The sequence below is a fragment of the Oncorhynchus mykiss genome, chromosome 20, assembly GCF_057628025.1.
Source record: "Oncorhynchus mykiss isolate SJ-2025 chromosome 20, ASM5762802v1, whole genome shotgun sequence".
NCBI classification, from domain to species: Eukaryota; Metazoa; Chordata; class Actinopteri; order Salmoniformes; family Salmonidae; genus Oncorhynchus; species Oncorhynchus mykiss.
This window is the reverse complement of record NC_143041.1, coordinates 20979260-21000894: the sequence shown is the minus strand read 5'-3', so window position 1 is coordinate 21000894 and position 21635 is coordinate 20979260. Positions and strand designations below refer to the sequence as shown.

Below are 21635 nucleotides of genomic sequence, written 5' to 3'. Positions count from 1 at the left end.
AGCTTGGACCCCAGGGTGCTGTCCAATGCCCTCTCCTGGGCTCTGGCTGTACTGCAGCTCGGTGGGGACTGTAAGTGCAAAGACGGGGCTGGTCCCTCAATACGGACAGCAACACAAGAATACCGTGAGTGTTGGAACAGCTCTTACAGTCTTTGACTTGACATATGTATTGCCTGTGTCATGTGTTAGTGTGTGTTGGTCTTTGTGGGCCCCACTCTGGTCCTAAGGCTGTGTAATTGAGGTTCAGACGACAGTGAGAAGTAGAGAGAGAGAGAACGAGGGCAAAAGAGAGAGGGACTGAGGGATAGAGCGAGAGGGGAAGACAGAAAGAGGGGGAGATAGAAAGGGAAAGGGACCGACACAGAGAGAGGAGAGATGGAAAGAGAAAGGGAGAGGGAAGGCTAGCGTGGGTGGAGCAGCCAGCGCCGAGGCTAACGGGGGATTCATGTTCACTCAGGCTCCACTGATGCGCCGACAGCCCTTTGAAGGGATTATTAACACGTTTTGATTACTCTGGTCCAGTTGTCATAGAAAATATAACCTCCATCAGAGTATAAAACGGACTGCCTTTTTCTTCTCCCTCGCCGTTGCAGCCCCCTTGCTCGCACCTCCGCACACCCCCTCCGCCCCCAGCCCGCCCCGCTCAAAGCAAGCCACTAATTACGGTTTCAGACATCTTGGAGAATGGACTCATACAGTATTAGCCCGATAGAGAAATTAGTCAACCCCTCTGATGGCGTCTGAATGAGAGAGAGAAAAAAACTTGACGGTTATTTCCCCAATGAACCGAGTGCAGTGTCACTTCGACTTAAGTTTTAAAAACACGTACTTGCAAAGAATGCTTTCCAGAAACTTATCAGCAGACGGGCCACCGTTTCGCTTTCACGGACAAAGGGAGAGCTATAGCTATGTTCATAATATGTATTAAATATGGATGGGGAAACACACAAACTAATATTAAGAGGGGTTGAATTGCATTAGATAGGATTAATTGTAACTAATGGAACAATTAGAGTCATGGACCATAACGTTGACAGAGGATTCTACTTGACAGAAAACGCTAATTGCTAAAATAGTAACTTAACTTTCCAGTCAAAAATAGCAAGTGAAAGAAGGCAGTGTTCTAGGCCTAAATGTCATAGGTGCAAGTAACAGTACCCATACAATCAGGGTATATCTAGAAACATGTTATTTTTCACGACATACAAGAACATTCAGCATAAATGTGTTCCCCCCCCCCCAGGTCTACTATATCGTATGGTTAACCTCACATTGGATAGAAAGGAAGTAGAGAGATACAGTGCATCCTGTATATTGTTGGGTTACCCAGGCAACTGGTGTCACCACTGGTTCGCGCCCGCCCTGGCTTTAAATCCTGAGAAGCTGCGTTAGTCCATTTGGATCAATTAGGAGCTAGCATGAACGATAACAGCAACAGTCACCTTCAACATGTCAGCAGGAAGCAGATGGGGTTAGCCGTTTGTCTCTGTGCGGACAGGCCGCAGTGGGAAGGTTCGATTAGCACGTTAGAGTAGGCAGGCTTTCTCCAGGTGGTAAGCAGTGTCAGCAGGTCTGTCACCAAAAGATGGCTAACTCTAGCAGGGCTTGCTACAGGGCCAGGCATAGCTAAAGCCAGGAAAAAAAGGTTTGCAAATGCTTGTTAGAGTTTTTGCATTATTAGGAATGGCTTGGTCTGTGTCTTGTGAAAGGATAAACAGACAGAGACAACATATGAGGGAAACTTTATAAATCAGTTCAAGTCATTTAGTGACACAATGTCTATCAGCTATCTAATCCCATCAAACACACTATGTAAACTTATCAAGTGTGATAGCGCCGATAAACACATCCAAAACACAACATAGACACTAGAGGTTATAACAATCGGTAATTGTCATTTTTGGACGCCGATTATGGCCGATTACATTGCACTCCACAAGGAGACTGCGTGGCAGGCTGACCAGCTGTCACACGAGTGCAGCAAGGAGCCAAGGTAAGTTGCTAGCAAGCATTACACTTATCTTATAAAAAAACAAATCAATCTTAACATAATCACTTGTTAACTACACATGGTTGATGATATTACTAGGTTAACTAGCTTGTCCTGTGTTGCATATAATCAATGCAGTGCCTGTTAATTTATCATCAAATCACAGGGTACTTCGCCAAACGGGTGATGATTTAACAAGCGCATTCACGAGAAAAGCACTGTAATTGCACTAGTGTACCTAACCATAAACATCAATGCCTTTCTTAAAAATCAATACACAAGAATATATTTTTTTAAACCTGCATATTTAGTTAAAAGAAATTAATGTCAGCAGGCAATATTAACTAGAGAAATTGTGTCACTTCTCTTGCGTTCTGTGTAAGCAGAGTCAGGGTATATGCAGCAGTTTGAGCCGCCTGGCTCGTTGCGAACTGTGTGAAGACTATTACTTCCTAACAAAGACCGGAATTAATTTGCCAGAATTTTACAGAATTATGACATAACATTGAAGGTTGTGCAATGTAACAGGAATATTTAGACTTAGGGATACCACCCGTTCGATAAAATACTTAATAGTTCCGTATTTCACTGAAAAAATAAACGTTTTGTTTTCGGAATGTTGGTTCCGGATTTGACCATATTAATGACCTAAGGCTCATATTTCTGTGTGTTTATTATATTATAATTAAGTCTATGATTTGATATTTGATATAGCAGTCTGACTGAGCAGTGGCAGCAGCAGGCTCGTAAGCATTCATTCAAACAGGACTTTCCTGCGTTTGCCAGCAGCAGCTCTTTGCAATGCTTGAAGCAAAGCGCTGTTTATGACTTCAAGCCAACTCCTGAGATTAGGCTGGCAATACCATAGTGATTATAAGAACATCCAATAGTCAAAGGTAAATCAAATACAAAGGGTATAGAGAGAAATAGTCCTATAATTCCGATAATAACTACAACATAAAACTTCTTAACTAGAAATATTGAAGACTCATGAAACGAACCACCAGCTTTCCACCAGTTCTCATGTTCTGAGCAAGGAACTTAAAAGTTAGCTTTTTTTACATGGCACATATTGCACTTTTACTTTCTTCTCCAACACAGTGTTTTTGCATTTAAACCAAATTGAACATGTTTCACAATTTATTTGAGACTAAATTGATTTTATGTATTATATTAAGTTAAAATAAAAGTGTTCATTCAGTATTGTTGTAATTGTCATTATTACAAATATATATATAAAAATCGGCCGATTAATCGGTATCGGCTTTTTTTTGGGGGTCCTCCAATAATCTAATACACACACAGTCAGCTGGTGGTATTCCCTCAACCCCAGCTGTGGCAGAGCAACACAGTAAAACAAAGCACCTGACTTAGCTTCTGACTTGTTGGAGACATACAGTTGAAGTCGGAAATTAACATACACTTAGGTTGGAGTCAAAAAAAAAAACTCATTTTTTGACGACTCCACAAATTTCTTGTTAACCAACTATAGTTTTGGCAAGTCGGTTAGGACATCTATCTTCTAAGTAATTTTCCCAACAAATGTTTACGGACAGATTATTTCACTTATAATTCACTGTATCATAATTCCAGTGGGTCAGGAGTTTACATACACTTGGATTACTGTGCCTTTAAACAGCTTGGAAAATTCTACAAAATGATGTCATGGCTTTAGAAGCTTCTGATAGGCTAATTGACATCATTTGAGTCAATTTGAGGTTTACCTGTGGATGTATTTCAAGGCCTACCTTCAAACTCAGTGCCTCTTTTGCTTGACATCATGGGAAAATCAAAATAAATCAGCCAAGACCTCAGGGAAAAAAATTGTAGACCTCCACAAGTCTAGTTCATCCTTGGGAGCAATTTCCAAACGCCTGAAGGTACCACGATCATCTGTACAAACAATAGTACGTAAGTATAAACACCATGGGTCCATGCAGCCATCATACCGCTCAGGAAGGACACGCGTTCTGTCTCCTAGCGATGAACATTCTTTGGTGTGAAAAGTGCAAATCAACCCCAGAACAACAGCAAAGGACCTTGTGAAGATGCTGTAGGAAACAGGCACAAAAGTATCTATATACACATTAGGAGAAATGTCCTCTGGTCCGATGAAACAAAAATAGAACTGTTGGCCATAATGACCATTGTTATGTTTGGAGGAAAACGGGGAGGCTTGCAAGCCGAAGAACACCATCCCAACCGTGAAGCACAGGGGTGGCAGCATCATGTTGTGGGGGTGCTTTGCTGCAAGAGGGACTGGTGCGCTCCACAAAATTGATGGGACCATGAGGCAGGAAAATTATGTGGATATATTGAAGCAACATCTCAAGTTAAAGCTTGGTCGCAAATGTGTCTTCCAAATGGACAATGACCCTAAGCATACTTCCAAATTTGTGGCAAAATGGCTTAAGGACAACAAAGTCAAGGTATTGGAGTGACAATTACAAAGCCCTAACCTCAATCCTATAGAAAGTGTGGGGACAGAACTTAAAAAGCATGTGCGAGCAAGGAGGCCTACAAACCTGACTCAGTTACACCAGCTCTGTCAGGAGGAATGGGCCAAAATTCACCCAACTTATTGTGGGAAGTTTGTGGAAGGCTACCCGAAACGTTTGACCAAAGTTAAACAATTGAAAGGCAATGCTGCCAAACACTAATTGAGTGTATGTAAACTTCTGACCCACTGGGAATGTGATGAAATAAATAAACGCTAAAATAAATCATTCTCTCTAATATTATTCTGACATTTCACATTCTTAAAATAAAGTGGTGATACTAATTGACCTAAGACAGGACATTTTTTACTAGGATTAAATGTCAGGAATTGTGAAAAACTGAGTTGGAATGTACTTGGCTAAGGTGTATGTAAACTTCCGACTTCAACAGTACACTGCTTCCGTGGCTTCTCACCCTGTCACTTCAAGATATAATAAATGCCAACAGACAGCCAAACATAAGTTTCCTCAACAACAAAAAACTGACTTTCTTTTCAAGGAATTAAGTCAAGAGATGCCATGAGCCTTAGTCACTGTTACTTGTTGGCTACCACTCGGGAACTCTGCCATGCACCTTAGAGACTGCTTTGCCCCATGTACATAGTCATTGAACACTGGTCACTTTAATAATGTTTACATGTTGTTTTACCCACTTAAGTAACTGTATTCTTGTCATGGTTCATCCTACATACCTACTGCTGTACAAACCTTTTCTATTCATATACTGTCCATACACACCATTATATACACTCAGTGGCCAGTTTATTATTATCTATACTGAACAAAAATACAAACACAACATTTAAAGTGTCCCATGTTTCATGAGCTGAAATAAAAGATCCCAGAAATGTTCCATAAACACAAAAAGCTTCTCTCTCTCAAATCGTGTGCACAACTTTGTTTACATCCCTGTTAGTGAGCATTTCTCCTTTGCCAAGATAATCCATCCACCTGACAGGTGTGGCATATCAAAAAGCTGATTAAACAGCATGATAATTACGCAAGTGCAATAAAAGGCCACTCTAAAATGTGCAGTTTTGTCAGACAACACAATGTCACAGATGTCTCAAATTTTGAGGGAGCGTGCAATTGGCATGATTATTGCAGGAATGTCCACCAAAGCTGTTACCAGATAATTGAATGGTCATTTCTCTACCATACGCAGCCTCCAAAGTCATTTTAGAGAATTTGGCACGACGTCTAACCGGCCTCACAACTGCTGACCATGTATAATCACGCCAGCCCTCCTTATTTGGCTTCTTCACGTGCATTCGTCTGAGACCAGTCACCTGGACAGCTGATGAAACTGTGGGTTTGCACAAACAAAGAATTTCTGTCAGAAATCATCTCAGGGAAGCAAATCTGCGTGCTTGTTGTCCTCACCAGGGTCTTGACCTGACAGCAGTTTGTCGTCGTTACTGACTTCAGTTGGTAAATGCTCATCTTCGATGGCCACTGGAGAAGTGTGCTCTTCGTGGATGAAACCCGGTTTCAACTGTACTGGGCAGAAGGAAGACAGCGTATATGGCATCGTGTGGGGGAGTGGTTTGCTGATGTCAACGTTGTGAACAGAGTGCCCCATGGTGGTAGTGGGGTCATGGTATGAGCAGGCATAAGCTACAGACAACGAACACAATTGCATTGTATCAATGGCAATTTGAATGCACAGAGAAACCGTGATGAGATCCTGAGGTCCATTGTTGTGCTCTTGCGGCCCCATGTCGCAAGGGTCTGATTTTCTGATCCAGGCCCCTACCTTTTTTGTTAAGGTATCTGTGACCAACAGACACATATCTGTATTCCCAGACATGTGAAATCCATATATTAGTGCCTAAGGAATTTATTCAAACTGACTGATTTCCTTATATGAACTATAACTCTGTAAAATCTTTGGAATTGTTGCGCGTTAAGTTTATATTTCTGTTCGGTGTAGTACGAGGTGCCTCCAGAACAGCCTGAATGGTTCAGGGCATGGAAAACGTTGCTCAATTTGTATCAAGGGACCTAACGTATGCTAGGAGAACATTCCCCACACTATTACACCACCAGCCTTTACCGGTAACACCAGGCAGGATGGGGCCATGGACCCATGTGGCTTCCTCCAAATCCTGACTCTGCCATCAGCATGACACAAACAGGAAATGGGATTCGTTAAGACCAGGCAATGTTTTTCAACTTTTCAATTGTCCAGTGTCGATGATCGTGTGCCCACCGGAGCCACTTGTTGTTTTTAGCTGATCTGAGTGGGACCCGGTGTGGTTGTCTGCTGCAGATGGACATGTGTGTCCCGAGATGCCGTGGAACTGTTATGCTGCGCTGTTATTTGTCTGTTTGTGGCCTGCTTGCTAGCTTGCACGATTCTTGCCATTCTCCTTCGACCTCTCTCATCAATGAGCTGTTTTTTCGCCCACAGGACTGCGGCTTACTGGATGTTTTTTGTTTGTAGCACCATTCTTGGTAAAACCTTAGACACGGAGGGTGGCGGATTCTGAGATACTGGATCCGGCGTGCCTGGCACCAACAATCATACCATACTCAAAGTCGCTTAGATCACTCGTTTTGCCCATTCTAACGTTCAATCGAACAGTAACTGAATGCCTCAAAGCCTGTTTTGCCTGCTTTATATAGCAAGCCACAGCCACGTGACCTACTGTCTCTGCAGGAGCAGAGATTCATTTTCGTGAATGGGATGGTGTACCTAATAAACTGGCAACAGAGTGTATATTTATATTCCGGACTCTGACATTGCTCGATCTGATATTTCTTAATTTTTGTATTATGTGCTTATTGTTTTGTATTGTTAGGCATTATTACTGCATGGTCGGGGCTAGAAACACAAGCACATTGCGGCACCTGCGATAACATTTGCAAATCTGTGTACTATACCACAGTGGAATTCACACTCAACCTTAGGCATAGTCAATCTGGTTACATACAGTGGGCTGAGAAAGTCCAGTGACCATTTACTAAATATCTGTGTTTTGAAATGTATATACATCAACACACTAAGCATGAAGTGAGAGGCTGTTTGTGAAACGTACACATGATCTGTGGACGGGGTAAAGTGGCAGACATGAAAGGGGTCCGGAGAGAAAGATAAAAGTAGATCAGGTCATGGCCATAGAGAGAGAAGGAGAGAAGCATGGAGGTAGAAATGGAGAGAGAGAAGGGGGGGGGGGGTGATAGGGCTTGACAGAGGTGATAATGCTGAGGACAGTGAATGAAGGGATGGATGGTTGGATGGAGGGAGGGAGGGATGGAGGGAGGAGGGAAAAGTTAGGCCATTCCCAGGCTGGGAGCGAGCTCAGGTGTGAGTTCTGAGGAGACACCTTCTGTTCGTCGATCTGCAGCCATGTGTGGGGACAGGAGACTGGGCCCCCAGATGGACATGGGCCTCTTCTTTGGCCCGATTAAATCCAGGTGGCCCAGGATGCCTGCCCCCCCCCCCCCCCCCCGTCATTGTGTTAATAAACAGCCTTGCCCCAGATTCACCAAAAAATCACCCCTCATGAAAGAAACAGGATAGGTGAACATTGCAATGGGCATTAAGAAGCGATGCCCATTTGAGTGTTTACAGTAGGGTTTCCCACAACACGTTTTGGTTTTTGCCGTAGCACTACACAGCCGATTCAAATAATCAACTAATCTTCAAGCTTTGGTCGTTTGAATCGGCTGTGTAGTGTTACGGCAAAAACCAAAACGTCCACCACCCCTTGGGGTCCCGAAGACAGAGTTTGGGAAACGCTGGTTTACAGGGGTGTTAAATAGGATCCACTCTGAATTCTAATCAAACCTGCATCGTAATGCAGAACTTCGAGAGAACATAAAACTGCCATAGACTAATGAAGTTGCAGAAACGCTTTGGGTCATTTTGTATATGTGCACAAACACACAAAAGGGTCGACAGACTCGTGCACGCCATCTTACTTGGCTTGACTGAAACGTGGATGTGGTTGTCCAGATTGAAATATTGCATTGGCTTGTAACAGGCCACCTTCCAACAGGTTGCACTGGCTCCCTTTGAGTTGTGTTTTACGCTGACATTTCAAACCGCTTTAAAACAAGCTGTCCATTGCAGATGGGAGAGGCAGAGGCTGCAGTGTTGCCATGTGGATACGTACGCACAAGGCCTCCCTACTGACCAAGTAAATGTGAGCACTTGGGTCTCAGCAGATTTCTGTGGTTCAGGCTGAGATAACAAAGCAAAACGAGCACGTTTAGTCTTTACGGAAGTCTTAAAAAAAAAAAAGACTATATATATATATATAAATGTCCTCGATGAGAGCTCTTACCTCCTGAGGTTTTTTGAACTCCTATTGAACTTCCATTGGCAAAGTTTATCGGAAGCCTGATAAGTCAAATTGATACCATCAAAGTCAATTATGCCATTCCTTACCATGCAACGATGGGTAAAATCGTATTTTCTTATTTTTCTAGATAACGACCTAGAATTAGGAAGGAATAAAATCACAACAATAATCACCAGGAGAATGAACCACTCCAGAAAAATATAGTGAAAATAAATGCTGAAAACGCTCAAATGTATTTACATCACAGACCAAGTTCTTATATCGAAGCATGTTAAGTTACCTTTAACAATATAGATACAGTCGTGACGGCGAAGCCACTGTTGTCACTGCCATTTCAGTGTCACTGTGGAAATTACAAGTGAAGGCGTCCCCTGGAGAGGAGGGTGAACCTGTCAGACTGGGGAGCAGACATACATTCAAAACACCACCAGAACAACACACAGCATCTCCATATGTGTAAGATCTTAACCATCACCTGTCCCTGTGTGTGTGTGTGTGTGTGTGTGTGTGTGTGTGTGTGTGTGTGTGTTCAGCAAAAGAGTTTACCAATGCATCAAAGAAGGGATCCTGGCATATAATTATTCTAAAGGAAAACACACACAAACATACCTCCTCCTTCTCATCGCCCACATTTGCATTAAGTCCATATGTCTGAATTCAGAAACACTAACGATTATTGTATGCATTAAGTAAGCGGTTTCAGCCATTAGTCTATATAGCAGCTGATAAAAATGACACAAAATCTTACTAAAAGCATGCAATAAAACATTTTATTCAGTGTCAATGTGATAAATCCTGTGTATGACTGAATGCCTATGATGACCAATGATTAAAAGATGCCTATATACCATTTTATGACTCGCGTGTGAATATCCTATACAGGAAGTTTCAACTTTGTTAGCTGTACTATTGAGTGAACTGACCTTCTCAACATCTTCTGAGAGTCTTGTGGTTAAAAAAAAAAAAACCCATTGAAAACAGTGTATTAAGTAACTCATTCTTATTTAGCGATATGAGTTCAATGCTATGACCCCAAACAGGGGGGAAAAAGAGTTTAATCTAGCCCGGCACAATGACGACAAGTTCTGGGATCGATAGATGTCTGACTGAAAAGACAAAAGGTTAAGGGCTGTATTAAAATGAGTTCCATGAAAATATCTGACAAAAGCACAAGGACAACAATCCAAGTCAACCCGCTCCTACCGAGCGGAGCCTTTCAATAGGGTTTTCAAATTAAGCGAACATGTTTCCCCCACAGCTATTAACGAGGGGAGAGGTCAGGGAAAATAGTCTTGTAATATTTAGCATCACCTGATTAACTTAATATTTACTGCCATTGTCTTGTACTTGTATTCTTTAATTGTGTTGCATAAACGCCAAAAAAAAACACTTTCATGCATTAAGAACATTATATTCAGATTATGGTTTGATGTGTTAATAAAATAAAATGGTTGCTAGAGAACGAGGCCGAGAAAGGCTACAACTGTTCTCGGTGAGTGAAGAGAAATCAATCTCAACGCCGCATCACACCTGACTTGTAAACAAACTTGCTCAACCGACATTGTACTGCACATTACATATCGTAATGTTAGGCTATATAAACACTGCCATTCTACAGTTGTTGGAAATCATGGGCTCATGTTGGGATATTTCAGTCCTATAGACATAGACCTAACCAGAGCTCTCCTAACAGGAGAAGTTTGAACACAGTTCCCCGAGCCCACACGGCTTATGTCGTATAGTGGGACTGAGAAATGTGAGGAAAGACTTCATTGTTCATTCTTTCTATGTACCATCCTGATTTGACTAACATAATTACAAGACGAGCTTGACAACACACTGGGAAAAAATCATGGAATTTAACTGAGGGCAATATAACTGACGGCAAACAGAAAACACACAAACAAACAGATTTTCTCAGAAAGCATGACAACAAAAAAACAAAACAAAAAACTCAGTGATAAATACATAACCATTTCTTGTGCGTTGCCGCTTGTCTCTTTTCAGGAAGTATTTTCAGTCCAAATACTTTAACACAGCACGCCTGTGTGTGTGTAGAGGCCCCGCTGTTACCTTCTGCAGACTCAGAAGAACCCAAAACCCGGGCTTACAGAACCTCCTACGGTGGCTCAAGGGCGCGGCCTATCTGCCGTACAGCAGAATGCACGTGGAAAACCCCTCCCGTGCAGAACCAGCCACCCATCCACTCACACACACACACGCATGTTCGTTACTGTGGGAGTCAAACTGTTTGTACTGTCAAGGTTATGTTCTTTAACGGGAGGACGGAAAGACCAGACTGAAGTTCTGCAACTTGAAATTCATTTCAGACGAGTGCCAACTGTGATTTACATAAAAAAAGGAAAGTCATATTTTGATTGAGACCAATTAAGTTACTCTATTCGGTAGGACAATCTTTTTCACACATCTACGTCCCTCAAAAACTGTACTGCATTGTCATTCAAATTCACATAAATGACAAAGAACGGAGTATCCAAACTGGAAAACGTTTGTTGGTGTACTTATCACAGCTATAGCAGGTGACATTCTGCTGTTCTTCATACAGTGTGTATGAGCCAGAAACCAACAGACATATTGACAATAGAACGCACTTCCATTACAAGAATTTGGCAGTGTCGCAAGCAACAAAACAACGACCCACACTAGTCATAACCTATTTTGTGTCTAGTTTTCCAGCACTATGCTCCCATCTTACTATCCCTATCTCAGCTAGACACACGGTGGTGGTGGCTGTTTGCACTTCAACGTCAACCCCGCCCTCCCCCTCCCATCCCGACCCTACTTGTCTCCATAACCCCCCCCCCCAGACAAAAGCCTTGCTGTCCCACTGATTGGCAGATGGGGCAACCAGCTGACATCCCGGGCTGGGCCGTTTCATGTTCCCCGGGCGTCCTAAACGCGCGGGCGCCCTGTCCGTGGGCATCGGGTGGCCGAGGAGGAAGCTCTTTTGAGGGGCCGAGGGGGGAAGCGTGGGGACCCGCTCCTCAGGGCGACCAGGAGGAGAGTAAACAGAGGGGACAGACGGCGATGCCTAATCATGTGTTTCTGAGGGTTAATGTGTTTAAAGTATTTGTACGTGTGTGGGTGTGTGTATGTGTGTGGGTGTGTGTATCGGTGTGTGTGTGTGAGGGTTATAGGTAGAGAGGGGCAAATAACAGCGTTTAGGCCTGGTCTCTGTTCTTACACCCAGCCACTGAGACTGGGGGTTACGTGACTGCATTCTACACTAGCCTTCACATACAATAAACACACATCAAACCTACTACACTAAAGCAAAGCTTGTTGGTTCCATATCATAGAAGATGCTCTCCACTGACCCACAGGAGTAATGGGGTAGGAGGGCAAGATGCTAATTGGTGTATATTGAATTAATCAATACAGAAAATAACAGGTATAAATATACTGATCGCATTGTCTCTCACTCCCCATGCATAGCTCTTTAAAAAAATAATGTATTTCCTACTCTTTTCACTGGCATCAATTGTCTGTCATCAATGTGTCATTGTCATCAGAGGACTAGTATTGACGAGGTGGCACACTTCTCCCTCTCTGCCTCTCCTTTAGTTAATTTCACTTCTTTCCCCCCCCTTCTCTTTTTTTATATTTCAGTGCCTCAGATGTAGCAGCTCTTTAAAGCGCCCATGGGGGCCCAGAGTCCTCGCTTTTGTCTCCCATTTCCTTCTGAAACAGTTCATTTTAACGCAATCCCGCTCATCCCTTTTCTGAGCTCTCTCTCTTCCTCACTCTGTGTGTCACTCCGAGGTCAGTGCTGCACTTTCTGCTGTGCGTACAGGGAGGGGGGGGGGGGGGTATCTTGTGGTTGTGGTTGTAACCTCGAAATAACAGAAAAGAAGCTGGTTTGTGGTTTGAAATAAAATGTCTACCTTTTTAAATGTGCTTTTGAAAATGTGAGATAAGGCTACATTATGAACAGGTATTACTATAAAATCAATATGTTTACAAACAATTACTCATTGTGAAGTGTAATATGAGCACCTAGTTTTTTTTTCCTTCTCATAAATATTTGTTTTGTTTAAGTGGCCTTGTGTATCATTTATATCAACGTAATAATGAACGACACTACTGAATGAAACATTGATCAGAATGGGTCTTTATACTTAGTTGTATTATTAAACTGCCTCCCAATGTATTCATGCTTACATCAATCCAATGGGTGACTTGTTGACCTTCCGTGAGTTTTATCCTTCTTTTGGTAATGTTGCCTTCTATACTTGAAGGGGGAAACCTTTCTTATTACAATGCTGCACTAAGAAGAAGAAATGCTCAGAGGTCTTTCCTCCCAGTCTAAGCTTCGTAGGCTAATCATTACTTTTAAGACTCTAGTTATGTCGATAGGAAGCCTGCTCTTTGTTGAAGCTTATCATTCTCCTAAAAAGTCTAATTACTGTAGATCCACCACTTTCTCTTAACACCGTTGATCCTTGTTAGCATCCACCGTGCAGACTAAATGGGCTGCTAACAGGATGCTATGCTAGCAGTAATAATGGAACTTAACTGGAGCAGGAAGTATCCTGTTCACTCCTGAATTCTGGATGAGCTACGTATGACGACTGGTCACTTTCATTTCTCACAAACATCTCCCTAGCTTCATTCTGATATGGCCGCCTCGACGAGTCCACTTAACGTGAGCTAACGTCGCAAGTCGGATTCTTGCGAAAAAACACCTGCGGACCAACAGACAGACAGACAAGCAAACACACAGATGAACCCCACACACACTCAAGTCTGTTGGTTGAGCTCGTGCATTGAGGGGTCTGTATGCTGGCTGGCCATTGTGTCGAGTCGGGCCTTTGTCTGTGCAGGCTGAAGCCAGCGATTGCACCTTAGCTACCACAGTTCAAGCGTAAACACTTTTTGTGTGCCAAAATATACACTGTTGCCAGTGGACCCCTAAATCCTTGGAACAGCTGAGTCCTAGGGTGTCAAAGATAATGGCGATTTATTTCAATGTGAGGTTCTCATTGCCCCCCCCCCCAAAAAAAAGTTTTCCTCCCCTCCTCCTCCCTCAAACCGATTAAAATTAAGCCGTAAACATGTGAGGCAGGAATTAGCACATTTAGCGAGTCTCCTCTTCCCACATCGCATTTTCGTTCTGGAAGCGGCTGACACCCGCAGCCAAACGCGGGTGCAATTTTAATGACTCGCGTCGTTTTTGAAGTCCACAAGAAAAAAGCGGCGCTCGCCGTTTGTGGCAGCGCTAGATATGGCGAGGCCACGGCCGGCCATGATTGGGGGGGAGGGGGGTGGGGGGGACACACGCCTCCGACTCGGACTCGGGCTCTCGATAGGATCGGTGTCATTTTCCTCTCCACGATAAGACGCCTCGCTGACAAGACCCGATTAGGAGAGAAAAAAATCATTATTACGAGGCCTTTCATCCGCCGGGGGGGGTTTACCGATAAACAGCTTACCCGTGGGTAGATTTACTGAAAGCAAAATGTTAGGCTATACGTTAAGGCATATATATGTCGGAAATACAGTTTCGGGCTATATTCCGTCTATATTTCTTAGAATTGATTTCTTTCCTTGAGACAAAAGACAAATACATTTCCCCCTTAAAAAATATTTAATAAAAGGCCTCCTTTCTGCAACCTAACTGCAAACTCAAGCTGTGAAATATTTTAATCCCATCTCTCAGTGCCATGAATCAAACAATTATCAAATAACTTCCTATTCTTTTTGAAACACCACAGCATTCAGATTTTATCAGACTACAAAAAACGAAAGTTATTGAATATGCTATACCTCGAGGAAATCCACTTTAGCAAACTGTCCTTATAAAAGACAAATGAACAAGAACATACTGAAATATTAAAATGACACTGTGCCACAGAATGAATAACCTGAAGCAGAAGTGGAGATAGAGCCTACATTCCTAAGAAAGGGATCTACAATGGGTATATCTCAACATAGACGCCACAACGTATGTGCAAATGATCTAAATACATTTGTATTAATCAATTCACTACTTCTTGGATAAACATCGCTCTATTATTTGGATGTGACACGCAAAATATTTAGTCTTAATACATTTTGTAAATAGAAAATCTACCCCACCCTAGACCATGTGAAACACTTTATTGTTAATTTAGCTTTACATTTTTCATTACAAAAACAATGTACCACAGCGCCTCTCCTCTATATAAAGATGTAATATAACTGTACTCTGATGATAAATATATGAATATGCATATATGAAGTGTAAATAGTTTCTTGGTGTCTTGACAATGTATTACTTTGTATTTTTTAAGTAACGTCTTTTGCTGTTCTTGTCTCTAACTGTTCTGTACTCTGTCATGCATTTTTATGTTTGATGTGGACCCCAGGAAGAGTAGCTGCTGCATGTGCAGTAGCTAATGGGGATCCTAATAAAGGAAACATCCTTCAAACAACGACAAAGAGGACCACGTAAACAACAGCACAATGTAAGCTATTTGAATTGAAATCAAAAGATGAACAGATTCATAACTTACATTTTCACCATTATCAACATTATGAGGATAGAGAATATTAGACTTAAGTATACTATTTTGTCACTGACAAGATTCTCTGATAAATAACAAATGATACCAGTTAGCAGAATATTACCTTTTATCCTCTTCCCTTATTTTCCTCTTTGCCCGAGACCCAATGTAGCTGGATTTGATACAATGACGCTAAATGGTATTGACAGATAGTTTGATTTATTGTTAGATCTTGTCCTCTGTTACCAGATAGCACAAAACCGTTATAAACGTGTTGTCTCATAAGAAGAGAACAAGAAAAGAAAATTCAACGTTGAAAGCCAGTTCCTAAACAATATTTCTGGGTATTGCTAAATATAGCTTGTTGTGTCATTTGCTAAGTGTTTAGCCAAAAAGGATTTGAAGCGCAAGCGTCACTTTGGTGGCTAAACACCAAAAGAATGATAAAGTCTGATCTTAAGACAGAACGGGGAGAAATTAAGAGAGTGAGAAAGAGAAACAGAGAAAGAAAGGACTAAGATGGAGGGGGGAGAGATCGTGCAAGCCGGGGACAAGCGTGAGCCATGTTACTGAGGCACTCCAGCACCCATGGACTCACAGCAAGTCTCAAAGCCATGCTTTGCTTCAAACGAGCGCCGAGGACTTTTTTTAAAATGTTTACAAAACATATTTATTTATTTCTCCACCCCATCATGTATCTATTTAGTTATCTGTGTCCCCAACACCCTGTGCTCTGCCGCTGGAGTCATGTTCCATGACGACAATCAATGCTCTCTCCCTCCCTCTCCTCCCCTCGACTTTTAATACCGCTGCAGTTGGAAATCAAACTGCTCTAAAACAAATTGATCTAATCTGTAATACAGTTGTCACATCATCACAGGGTCCCTGCATGGTCCGCCTTGGTGACAACTGCAGGGCTGCTTAGCTTAGCCCACGATGTCTGCCTACTGCTTTGTTGGTCGCTTCAATGATTTATCATAAAAAACGAGGGAGATTGAGAGTGGGAGGGAGAGAGAGAGAGGGGAAGAAAAGGGAGAAAAAGAAAGGCCGGGGCTGTCGATTGAGTCATTGGCACCTTTGATTGACAAGGTCTAATCAGCTTATCTCAGTGCTAATAAAGTTGATGGCCTGCGGTGCTGCTCTCTGCCTGGCACAGAGTGAACTTTGGGCTGCCGAGGGGCCACCAGGGGCCCGAGCCCCGACCCTCTCTGCTTATCTAAACAGGTCTGAAATCAATCCCTAATGAGCTGATTTCATTTTCCCCCATCGATCAGAGCACTGACACCGGGGCCGCGAGCCGAGGAGCGATCTCGGCTTCATCGCTGGCCCCTTGAGTTTCTCTTTTATTCGTTTTGCCCACTTTGTGGTTTGTTTCAGTTGCTTTGCTTTGTTTTCGACCGCTGAGCTTTAAAAAGAGGAAAAGGGGGTTGACATTTTGGTGGAGCCAAGATTAGAGGCCTCTGTTTTTTCTAATGATTAATATCCAATACATGTACAATAATATGCCTGTCAAATCATAGATGGGGAAAAAAATATTACTTCAAAACACTAACGTGTGCCATCTAACAAACATACACCGACCGGTACAGGCTAAACAAAACAAATTACTCCCAGAAGCATCTTAAGTTGAAACAGAGTGATTGTATTTCTCTTTATTTTCTCAAAAAGTATGATTTTAGGTCAATAATCTATTGAGTACAGTATGCACGTGTGCATAGTGTTCAGATATACTGTAGGTGTATGCACTTCAAAGGAAGCCAGTATTGTATTAATCGCCCCTCAGCAAACAAAACTAACTCTACCTCTCCAATTGATTCTAATCAAGGGGAGAGAGCACTTCAGTACATCTACAAAATGGAATCTGACATGCCATCCATCTCTAAACATGTCTAATCAGACCCCTCTCACATCTTCACAAAGTCAAATTGTGCCTCAGAATCTGACCTCTTTGATTTGGAGTCAGTCTAGCCTCCTCACATTTTGGGCTTGCAGACACCCTTGATTCAAATGTGTTTAAATTGGCTAACTACATGCCCTCCTCCTGTACTTAGGGCTCTCTTTAAAACAGGCAAGCCCTCCGTCTGCATGTTCATATGCGCGCCTTTTAAGTCTGTGCCCTCCACTAATGAAGTTCTATACTTTATTTATGAGACAAACAGAGGCTGGTTCTTAAGGGTGTGTGTGGTAAATAGCTTGGGATGTCCACAGAGCCTTCTCAATATCCCTCAAAGGGCTTTCAGTGCTCTTGGCAAGCCGGCGCTTTCCAAAATACACTGGAGAGTGTGAAATAGAGAAAAAAAAACAGTGCTCAAATAAATTCTCTAAAATGATATTCTGTGAAGACTCACCATTTCAAAGAACTGAGAGGACGTCTTTTTTTATAAAGTGACCTTATGGTACCCTGGCTTTCTTGATTTGTGGTCATTAAGTGGAATGTTATCGATGCCAAAGTAAAGGGGGGGGGGGCAAGCAGCAGTTGGAGCTCCATCTTTTTTTTCTGCCTTTGTTCAGGATCTCTCTCTCTTTGAAAAAAAAGAGAAACTGTCTTTAAATATTTTTTTCTCCCCATTGGTCAATTACAGTACTTATGGGGCATAATTATATAGTGTGTGGATTTGGAGGGTGACTTAGAATTATTGTAAAATAGCTACACTAACTGTTCTTCACTAAGGATGCTTTCATTTTCCATTTAATAAGAGTTTGTTTTTCGTGTAACAGCGTATTTATGACCAGAGTAAGTCTTTGATTGCACAGATTATTATTGTTTAACCCTTTTAAAACAATATTCATCCCGACATTCAACATTTCAAAGCATATCCTTTATCCATTTTAAGCAATCTTAAAAATGTAGAAATGTTTATGCTTCAGAACGATGAATAAAAGCCCGGTACATACTCGTATCATTATCTCTTTTAGTTTGAAAGTGAGATTACTGAATGGGGCATTTGTTAGGCCAAGCACTTGCACAAAATAAAATCTTTCAAAAATCTTTTGTGAATTTTGTCAACACTAAAATACAATGAAAAACATTAAACAGAATGACTACAAAACCAAAAAGATCCATTAGCTGGATTGCCCCACTGAATTTCATGTCTTCTCGTGGTGCTGTGATTGTCCACCGATGTAAATATGCAGCACAGGTTGTTGAAACAGCATTGGAATGACCACTAGTCAATGTTTGTGTTCTCAGTGCCTTCAGAAAGTATTCACACCCATTGACTTAATCCACATTTTGTTGTGTTACAGCCTAAATTCAAAAATGTATTAAAATTGACACACAATACCCTATAATGACAAAGTGAAAACAAGGTTGACACATTTTTGCTAATTTATTGAAAATTAAAAACAGAAATATCTCATGTACATAAGCATTGACAACCCTAGGTCAACACGTTAGAATCACCTTTGGCAGGGATTACAGCTCTGCCAAAGGTGACTCTTTTTGAGTAAGTCTCTAAGAGCTTTGCACACCTGGACTGTACAATAGTTGCATATTATTACTTGAACAATTCTTCAAGCTCTGTCAAGTCGGTTGTTGACCATCACTACACAGCCATTTTCAAGTCTTGTTTTTGATTGTCAAGACGATTTAAGTCAAAACTGCAACTAGGCCACTTAGGAACATTTAATGTCTTCTTGGTAAGAAACTACAGTGTATATTTGGCCTTGTGTTTTTGGTCATTTTCCTGCTGAAAGGTGAATATGTCCCCCAGTGTCTGTTGGAAAGCAGACTGAACCAGGTTTTCCTCTAGGATTATATCTATTCAGTTTCTTTTTATTCTAAAGAAATCCTGAGTACTTGCCGATGACAAGCATACCCATAACATGATGCACCCACCATCATGCTTGAAAATATAAAGATATGGTACTAAATATAAAGAGTGGTACTCAAACATAACGCTTTTTATTCAGGACACATTTTTTGCAGTTTTACATCAGTGCTTTGATGCAAACAGGATGCATGTTTTAGAATATTGTTATTTTGTATTATTGTTACCAGTCTACACTTCTTTGCGAGGCATTGGAAAACCTCCCTGGTCTTTGTGGTTCAATCTGTGTTTGAAATGAACTGCTCGACCGAGGGAACTTACAGATAATTGCATGTGTGGGGTACAGAGATGACATCGTCATTCAAAAATCATGCTATGTAAGCACATTTTTACTCCTGAATTTATTTAGGTTTGCCATAAGAAAGAGTTTGACTCAAGACATTTCCGCTTTTCCTTTTTGATTAATTTCTAAAAAACATAATTCCACTTTGACATTATGGAGTACAGTGTGTAGACCAGTGACACAAAATGTCAATTTAATACATGTTTAATTCAGGCTGTAAATACAACAACATTTTGAAAAAGTCGAGGGGTGTGAATACTTTTTGAAGGCACTGCATTTCTCACACGTCTGGGGTCTCAACACATTTGAGTTCTAAGATTGTTTGTTGTCTGTGGTCTGACAGTGTTCCCAACGTGACTCGGCTGTTGCCTCTCAGCGTTGGTTCTCCCTGAGCATTTGTCGTTTCAGCTTGTGCATCTGAGCGGAGGGCCAGAACCGACAGGAGGGTGAGGGGGGGGGGGGGGATCACAGATTAAACACGAGGTGACAAAGGCTCACACCCCACCAAACCCCAAACAACTCTCTGCTGGTGTAGACCTGAGCAGTGAGCAGTGTGTGTGGGACCAGGATAAACAACCATTGTTCTCAGTTAGCCGCACAAACAGGGCAGATGAGGGTTCAGAGGGCGCATGACTGGCCCTTACTGTGGAAAGTAATAGGCCCGGGAGGTAGAGAACACGGGTAGAACACGGACCATTTCTTTAAAACCAACCAACACACTAGACAAACCATCAAAAAGAGCCATTCAACTGAAATACGTGACTGAATGGAATCAAAATAGGGTCTGCCACAGAGTTCGACACGGGGAAAACAAGAATAATATAAGTCTCGGAGATCATCAGAGAATCATATGAAACAACATTTTTAAGCAGAGAATGCAGATTGTATTTATGAATTTGTGAGTTCTACTTACTGAACATCAAAAGGCAGTGGTCTGTGCACCCCTTTCTCGACGTGAATGATTAAATCGGTCGATGTCACACGCGCGCCATTCCTCCATTATAGTGTAAATGAACAAAACTTTTTCAAAACTACTGCGGAAGCCACAGAAAGCCAGTTGATTCTTCAAGAATGAGCTATGATATCTCTCTAAGGAATACACTGTGACTCAATAATGTTGTGACTGTCAGGAGGAGAAAAAACGAATAACTGGTTTAATCTATTTCAAATCCAAATGAGATAATTTCTCCATATTTAAAGATTTAAAAAAAAAACTAACCTTGGTAATGAGGAAAACACATGACTTTCTGTTCGAGATGGCCATGTATTCAGTGATGTTTATTGTGCTTTGTTTGGGTCTCTAAATTAAGAACTAGTGGAGGAAACGCTGATGTTGTTTATTTCAGTAGACCCCTGTCTTTTTGGCGCTATAAAAAACAACTCACACACACACACACGCAGATGCAGGGGAGAAGAGCGTGTGTTTTTCCCAGGAGCCAAACGAGGAGCAGCGGCGCCTGCTCTGTCGCCCGTACACCTCTCTCCCCCTTGCTTGCCTTTGATGTGCTCCTGAAAATGTCACCAGTCGTCAAGGAGTTTTTTCCTCTCTCTCTCTATCCACCTCACGTACGAGCGAGACAATTTGCTGTCGCTCACTCACCCCCCCCCCCCCTTCCATCCAAACAGAATGCATACCGGTTTCCACTGCTATCTGGTAGCCAGCTTCCAGCCTCCGAGATGACCTTTCCAGCTTCTCTGTGTTGTCCAACAGATGTGCTCTCTAAAACAAATTGGAGAAAAACGAGACAGAAAAATTATGATTGAGAGGGCTGGGAAGCGTTTCAGAGAAACATCTCAACACTGCCATCAAAACACAGACCACCACTACGACCACAACAGCAATGGCCAGTTCCAATATTCTTCATTAACAAACACTTGTAGCCGGTGAAATATCGGTAACATGCATGTTGAGTTGGGGGGGCATATCGCACAGTTGTTACTGCAAAAAGAAAGAAAACTATAAGTACAATAAAGTATCTATTCTTATTCAATATTAAAATAAGAATCACCAGAAGGTTCTTCTCTTTTTTATTTTTTCCTCCCGTCCTCGTCTTGTTCAGTCTACTGCAAGTAATTACTTCACATTTAGCGCGGAGGGCAAAGTTGATGGAGGGAGGAAGAGCTAATTGAGATGTAATAAATTATCATTTGCAGCTTTCAAGTTCAAAAAAAAAAAAAAAAAACCTGTCAAGGCGATGGCTCTGGAATTAAGGAGGAA

General features: G+C 41.9%; 1 protein-coding gene across 3 annotated transcripts in view; it reads right to left on the bottom strand.

Annotated features, from left to right (window-relative positions):
- The window catches only part of LOC110499058 (vesicle transport through interaction with t-SNAREs homolog 1A), a 165194-nt gene that overhangs the window by 86028 nt on the left and 57531 nt on the right, over positions 1 to 21635 (bottom strand). For all 3 annotated transcript variants that reach the window (XM_036955890.2, XM_036955888.2, XM_090212525.1), the window contains exon 5: positions 21053 to 21137. In XM_036955890.2, the coding sequence (XP_036811785.1) occupies positions 21053 to 21137 (85 nt within the window). The remainder of the gene's footprint in view (positions 1 to 21052; positions 21138 to 21635) is intronic.